At 47.8% G+C, this 7,650-nt stretch overlaps 1 protein-coding gene across 1 annotated transcript; it reads left to right on the top strand.

Moving 5' to 3' along the window:
• Positions 1–84: 84 nt before the first annotated feature.
• LOC148881213 (coiled-coil domain-containing protein 40-like) lies at positions 85–1,754 on the top strand. The gene is made up of 4 exons (XM_088989412.1): positions 85–461; positions 863–984; positions 1,182–1,425; positions 1,502–1,754. Exons 1-4 carry the CDS (start codon positions 432–434, stop codon positions 1,697–1,699), a joined length of 594 nt encoding a protein of 197 aa, XP_088845538.1. The 5' UTR covers positions 85–431; the 3' UTR covers positions 1,700–1,754.
• Positions 1,755–7,650: the final 5,896 nt, after the last annotated feature.

Below are 7,650 nucleotides of genomic sequence, written 5' to 3'. Positions count from 1 at the left end.
TAACCGGGACTATCGATATATCCGACCCTGTTTGCATGTAATTTTCTCCGTGCGTGCATAGAAATAGTATCGATATAACCGGGACTATCGATATATCCGATATCGATATAACGAGACTTTACTGTAACTGACAAATGACAGCTTTCGGTAGGCTGAGTTTAATTTCACTGAGTTCAACACCCGAGCACCACATTTGTTGAGTCAAGAAATCCCCCAAATATAGTCTGTAAGTCAAACTGAAGTCGGCTAAAACTGGAAACAGTGGCAACATTACTGTTTCGAATCCATTGCATCCATGATCAGTGTTGACTGATTTATTAGTATGATCCTACCAACAGGACTCATATGTGGAGAACCTCACAAAGGGCTTGGAGCGAGTGACACAACAGAAGGATATATATGAGGTCCAGATCAAAGCCCAGGTTGAGACCATGGAGGCAATCAAGGAGTCTCTTTCTGAAGTACGTATAGCACAATATACTAATATTTGTCAACAGTGAAGGAAATGCAATATCCAAAAGTTGTAGTGAAAACAAACATTCTTTGTTGAGACATTATCAGAGACCCTGCCCAATGAGTGAAACCCTAAAGGAGGGTTGGCTCCCCCTCTAGGAATTTTTGTGTAAGTGTGTGTACCAACTTGTTTAAAATATGTAAACAGTGTTATTCCTTGACATATTTGAGCCACAGACTACAACAGTACAAGTACATGTATGGTGGTGCAGTAATCACTGCTCTGTCACGAATATCGTGGAGCGGAGAGAACTCTGAGGTTAATCTTTGAAACTCTGAAAAGGCACGAACCCTGTGAGGCATTGCTGTATCATTTTGAATGTGCTTGTGTGTTTACATTCCTATTCAGGCGGAAATGCAAATGGTGTCTCTGGCGATGTCACAGAAACAGCTTTTACAGCATTGGAACAAGAGCCTGGTCGATTTGAGGAGGCGTGATGAAGACTTTAGAGCTATGCAAGAGGCTACTCGGTGAGAATTGACACCAACATTGTATTCATGTGGAATTCCCTTGAAGTGGGGATGAAAACAAAGCATTCAATTATAGCAAAGTGTGACTGATGCTCTCCTCTGCAATTTAAATAGAATACAATTCACAAAACGTGAAAATGAAGCTGTGCATCATTTTCTGTCCTTCAGTTCCCCATGCTGTACTTTGTTTTCCACAGCATGGCTGAGCATCAAGTAATTGTGCTGGAGAGCGAAATCGAAGGCATGAAGAAATCCATAACTGGGCTACAGGAGGAAAGTGAGACTTTGACCATGCTGCTCAAGTGCACCGATATGGACTGTGACGTCTCCAAGAAGATGATCAGTCAGAAGCACAGCCAGCATGAAATTCTGCTCGCTGAGTACAGCGTCTACCTCCGTGCTGTGGGCCAGACTGAGCGGACACTTGTAGAACTGACTAAGGTTGACAGAGAACTTCTAATGAGGTAGCTGTGACCTAATTGGCCACAGAACAAATGTCTTTCTTCCTTTTCTTTAGGAGCACAACCGTCTTCAGGCTGAGGTCGCTGATCAGAGACGAAAGTTGGAGAAAAACAAAGAAACGCACTTGGAGTTAGAGAACAGCATCATGACTCAAATTCTGCAGAAGTTCATGGACAAGAAGGCTGCTCAGTACTATCAGCAACTTACCAACAAGAAAGGCTCCCACAAAAAGGAGAAGGTACATTATTTTTAAAGAATAATCGTTGATATTGGAACAATCATGGTTACAACTGGATGTTGAGTTTCAAACTCCCGCATAATTTAAATTTCAAAAATACTCCTGGTTAACTCAATCACTGCCAGACGTGCAAAAATGTGTCCACCCCTGTGGGAGGGTTATTGTCATTGTCACTTGAATTCCAGGACCCACAGAATATTGAGTTTTAGGACTAGATAAACATTTAATACAGCATTGCAGCATGGCTGTCCAAAATACAATGCAATACATACATATTGGTTTATAAAGCACTTGAAGATGTCACGATTTGCCAGGTGGTGATTCCAGAAGTCCCAAAAGGCACGCCTCGCCAGGGAACAACAAGGAGATAGCAATCCTTGCCTCTCCAGGAAACAGGAAATAAAATGCGACGGCATCCTTGCCTCGCCAGGGAACGGAAAATAAAAGGTGACGGCACCCTTGCCTTGCTAGGGAACAGGAACCAGAAGGTGACGGCTACCCTTGCTTCACCAGGGAACAGGAAGGCGATGGCCTGATGGGAATGGGTCTCGGCCTGACGTGGATGTAGAAGTGACACAGCTTGTCGTGTCAGTGGACGTGAATGTGACTCTATTCAAACAAACACGCGACGAAGCATGGCTCAACGTGGTCGTGCACTGCCAGCCACAGGGTGAAAATGAGACCAGTCCGTTGTACCGGCGGGATCCAGTGGTAGGTTGAGTCATTCTGTCACGATTTGCGAGTTGGTGATGGGCTGCACTCCAAAAAAGCAGGCAGGAGGGAGGAGCAGGGTGTATTTGACAAATTGAATTAAAATAAAGTCAGCAGGAACAAAGTCTAAAGCATCAGTCATCAGAACAGAAAAGTCCAAAGTATCAAACAAAACCACGAGTAAAAATATGACAAGATGAAACAACGGGGTGAAACAAACAATGACCCGACACTGAATGTTCGTGCCGGGAGTCCTTTTAGCTCCCACTGATTAAAACGACTAACAACTGTGCAGCTGCAGACGGCACCAACAGTGCCACCCGTTAGTTGCCGACCAGAATGTGACAGAACAACAGCTGAAGCTGGAACAAAGCGCGAACATGGAAAGAAGGGACATGCTAACCCCTTGTGGAAAAGAAAAAACATTTCCAGAGGCCATTGCCAGCACTTTATCGGCAGCCATGTATAAAATGTGTTTGTTTGTCACAAAACCGGGATAGAAGGAGGACATTGATTTGCTGTGGCGACCCCTATAGGGAAAAACCAAAAGGAAAAGAAGAAGTATAAAATGTGTTTGTATAGCAAATTGCCCTAACAATGTTATATTTTCGATTCCTGAATAAATTTGTGAATGGCAGTGAATTAAAGAGGTACTTTACTTTTTTTACTTTTTCACCGCTCCTGTTAACGGGGAATCCACTCGCACGCGGAATCCCATTGTTTACAGTCGAGACCAGCTACTAGCATGGCGGGCTAATAGCGGACTAGCGGCCGCCGCACCAGACATCTCCGATGAACTGAAGAGGAGGAAACGAGGATGTCGGGCCGGGAAAGATCGCCGCAAAAGAACGAGGAAATACAGACACGTTCTCCCGTCCGTCATCATGGGGAATGTGAGATCGCTCCCGAATAAAATGGACGAGCTGGCGGCGCTAACGCGGCACCATAGGGAGTATGGTCGTGCAACCCTGGGCACATCACGGTGAAGGAAAAACTCTGCACTCGCGACATCGAGCTGCTAGCCGTTAGCCTCCGGCCACATTACCTGCCACGGGAATTCAGCTTGCTACTCGTCACGGAGACATGGCTATCGGCAATCACTCCGGACGCCCACGCAGAGTTGGAGGGCTTCCAACTCGTACGAGCGGACAGAAATGAAGGCAGCGGTAAGCAGAAAGGAGGGGGGATTGCCGTGTTTGTGAATGACAAATGGTGCAACCCTGGGCACATCACGGTGAAGGAAAAACTCTGCACTCGCGACATCGAGCTGCTAGCCGTTAGCCTCCGGCCACATTACCTGCCACGGGAATTCTCACACTTCATAGCCGTGACGACATACATTCCCCCTACGGCAAATGGCGGCGCTGCCTCCGATGCCCTCATGACTGTTGTAAACAAGCTGCAAACGCAGTGCCCCAACGCCTTGTTCATCATCTCGGGGGACTTCAATCACGTTTCCCTGAAATCCTCCCTCCCAACATTCACACAAAATGTAACTTGTGTCACCAGAGACAAGGATGCATACAATCCCTCCCCCCTCCCCCCTCTCGGAAGAGCAGACCACAATATGGTTTATCTCCAGCCTGTGTACAAACCCCTTGTCCAGAGGCAACCAGCTGTGACCCGCACGATCAGAAGATGATCCACAGAAGCTGAAGAAGCTCTGCGGGACTGTTTTGACAAACCAGGTGGGAGCTCTTTACTGAGATTCTTGGGGAGGACATTGACTCACTCACCAACACCATCACAGACTACATTAACTTTTGTGAACAAAACACCGTACCCACCAGGACTGTGCGGTGTTTTGCCAACAACAAACCATGGATTAATCCCGACATAAAAGTCCTCCTGAAGGAGAAGAAAAGGGCTTTTGTGTCGGGCAATAGAGAGGAACTGAAGGCCGTGCAGATCCAACTGAGGAGGAAGATCAGAGAGGGGAAGAAGGCCTACAGGATGAAAATGGAGGAGCAGCTGCAAGCCAGCAATGTCGCTGGTGTCTGGAAGGGCCTGAAAAACATCTCAGGCCATAAAAGCCCAGTGACATTGAACGAAAAAGACAAGGACTGGGCAGATGAACTCAACCGCTTTTTCAATCGGTTTGACAAGATGCCAGCCGCCCCCGGCCCACCATCAACTTCACCTGTAGCTGCTCCTGCACCAACTCTCACTGTGGCCTTACCCTCCCTACCCCCTCTCACGACCAGCTTTCCACAACCAACATCTGCCCTCTCAACCGTTGCCACACCCTCAGCCGCCACTCTGCCTCCTGGTTCCTGCCTGTCTGTCACAACTGCGCAGGTGAGGAACCAACTGAGGAGGATGCAGGTGAGGAAGGCAGCAGGTCCGGATGATATCAGTTCCCGACTCCTCAAGACCTGCTCCGACCAGCTGTGTGTCATTGTCCATCACCTGTTCACCCTGAGCCTGAAGCTGGGCAGAGTTCCACAGCTGTGGAAAACGTCATGCCTGGTCCCAGTGCCCAAGATTGCCAACCCAAAAGAGCTCAACAGCTACAGACCGGTGGTGCTGACGTCTCACCTGATGAAGACGCTGGAGAGACTCGTCCTCGCCCACCTGCGACCGCTGGCAAGCTCATCGCTGGACCCGCTACAGTTTGCCTACCAGCCCAGCATCGGTGTGGAGGATGCCATCATCTACCTCCTCCATACGGCGTTGCTGCACCTGGGGAATGCTGGGAGCACAGTGAGGATCACGTTCTTCGATTTCTCCAGTGCCTTCAACACCATCCAGCCAAATTTACTGGGGGACAAGCTGCGGCATGCCGGAGTCGACCATCACCTCACATCCTGGATTACAGATTACCTCACAAACAGGCCACAGTACGTGAGGGTAAAGAACTGTGAGTCGGGCAGGCTTCTCTGCAGCACCGGAGCGCCGCAGGGAACAGTCCTGGCTCCATTCCTCTTCACCCTCTACACCTCGGACTTCAACTACAACACCCCAACCTGCCACCGTCAGAAGTTCTCTGACGACTCAGCTATTGTCGGCCTCATTACAGAGGGAGACGATAGGGAGTACAGGGGACTGACAAAGGACTTTGTGGACTGGTGCCAGCAGAATCACCTCCAGATCAACACGGGGAAAAACAAGGAGCTGGTGGTGGACGTCTAAAGGGAACAATCCTCACCTGCACCATTGAACATCCAGGGTTCGGACATTGAGAGGGTGACCTCCTACAAGTACCTGGGTGTTACTCTCAACAATAAACTGGACTGGTCAACAAACACGGATGCCCTAATCAAAAAGGGACAGAGTCGCCTCTTCCTACTCAGGAAACTGAGGTCTTTTGGAGTTCAGGGGTCACTCCTAAAGACTTTCTATGACTCTGTGGTGGCATCAGCCATCCACTATGGCATTGTCTGCTGGTCAGGCAGCATCACCACCCGGGACAGAAAAAGACTGGAGCGCCTTGTCAAGCGGGCCAGTTCTGTCGTGGGCTGCTCGCTGGACTCTCTGGAGGAGGTGGGCAACAGACGGACGCTAGCTAAACTAAAAGCTATGATGGACAGCCCCTCCCACCCCCTCCTGCCCACCCTGACAGCACTGGGTAGCTCCTTTAGCCAGAGACTATTACACCCGCGCTGCAAGAAGGAGAGGTACCGCCGCTCGGTCCTACCGACTGTCAGGCTTCACAATTCTCAATGATCACATGTGAAAAAAGAAAAAAAAAACTGGACACTTGTAAATATGGGTTGTTGCAATATATCAAAATGCATTTCTTGATTCTGCACTACGTACAGTTTTTCTTATGGAACGGTTTTGCACATTTACATCTGCACAGTATACAGTTGACACTTTATTTTGTTATGCTTAGAATATCTTGTTTTCTATCCTTTCACCCCCACCCCAACGCGATCCCTTTTCAATTGCTGCTGTGAACTGCAAATTTCCCCATTGTAGGACGAATAAAGGTTTTCTGATTCTTATAGACAAACATTGCACCGGAATAATCATCAGTAAATGATATTGCATATTTATGCCCATATATAGATTCGGTGCGCATATAGCCTGTAAGGTCAGTGTGTATAACTCGAGAGGGTTCTTGGCTCTTGTATCAGGATTCCTGTTTTTATTCTGAGTGTATTTCCCCTGAATACACACCTCACACTCTTGCTCAGGTTTGCATGCTTTACCCTTAATCTGCATGCCATTAACCACATTCTGCAATTTAAGAATATCATCGTAATTGCAGTGGCCTCATACCTCGTGCCATTCTCGTATATCGCGACATGTGTTACATTTGTCATTAGGCTTATTTTCAGTATGTAAGTAGTACAATTTTCCATACACATGTATACCATATTTTGTCCCACCTTTCGTAATCAGTGAATCTTTACCTTCTTTAAATATCACTGTTGCCCCGTTGGTGGTTGCCTTCTTTACAGAGAAAATGTCTTGGGGGTATGAAGTAATGTATAAAGCGTCTCTCAGCGTTGCTTTATGTCTTTGTCCTTTGATGTCAATCAAAGAGACCTCAGCATCTCCTCTTTTCTGTGCGACTCCGCGGCATTGTGTGCCGTCCGCCAGCTCTACGCTGTGTATTTCCGGTCTGAAGGTGCTGTCGAAATTCTTGAACATGGTCACGTCTGTGATGATATGCGAAGTGGCTCTTGTGTCCACCCACCATCAATCCCCTCTCTCGGATGTCGCGACCCAACTGCTCCCAGGGTCCGCCGTCCCTCATCTTGAGCACGTTGTCGGTGTCGCCATCTTCTGACGCTTTACTGGCGTCATCTCGTCTGTCCTTGTCCTTACGCCTGCACGTGGCGTCTTTGTGTGTCTTGCTTTTGCAATGACTGCACCATGTCTTCTGTCGACATTCTTTTGCTTTGTGGCCTTTGATCCCACACTTGAAACACACGATGCTTGTATCATCACTGTGCTGGTCACGGGTGTTGGTTTTGGTGGTTTGTCGTCCACTCCGACCATGTGTCTTCATCACACTGTCCCCTGACTCAGTGTTCAATTTCTCAGCTTCAAAACTCCGTAGCTTAGTCTTGAAATCTGCAAACTTGATTTCATCATTTGAATGCGCCACATGTATTGCGAATGGCTTGAAACTTGCTGGAAGTCCTTTTAATACCATGGCAACAAGTAGTCCATCTCCAAAGTTTCACCCGCATTTCGGAGTGCTGTGATGGCAGTTTCGGCTTTGATGATATAGTCTGTAACGCTTTCATCGTTTCTCTTTTGAAGCGGCGTGAGCGTGGTGTACAGATTTATTATCCGTCGTT

Source organism: Hippocampus bargibanti, unplaced genomic scaffold, assembly GCF_051943395.1.
Source record: "Hippocampus bargibanti isolate YZ-2025 unplaced genomic scaffold, ASM5194339v1 Contig00024, whole genome shotgun sequence".
Classification (NCBI taxonomy): Eukaryota; Metazoa; Chordata; class Actinopteri; order Syngnathiformes; family Syngnathidae; genus Hippocampus; species Hippocampus bargibanti.
Note: the sequence above shows the minus strand (reverse complement) of the source record. Positions and strands in the feature narration are given on the sequence as shown.

What these genes read in the sequence shown, in the direction of transcription:
- LOC148881213 (XM_088989412.1), top strand. Translation starts at nt 432, where the DNA reads ATGGAGGCAATCAAGGAGTCTCTTTCTGAA. An exon ending in GCTATGCAAGAGGCTACTCG is followed by an intron (nt 985 to 1,181) that starts GTGAGAATTGAC and finishes TGTTTTCCACAG; the next exon opens with CATGGCTGAGCATCAAGTAA. An exon ending in CACTTGTAGAACTGACTAAG is followed by an intron (nt 1,426 to 1,501) that starts GTTGACAGAGAA and finishes CCTTTTCTTTAG; the next exon opens with GAGCACAACCGTCTTCAGGC.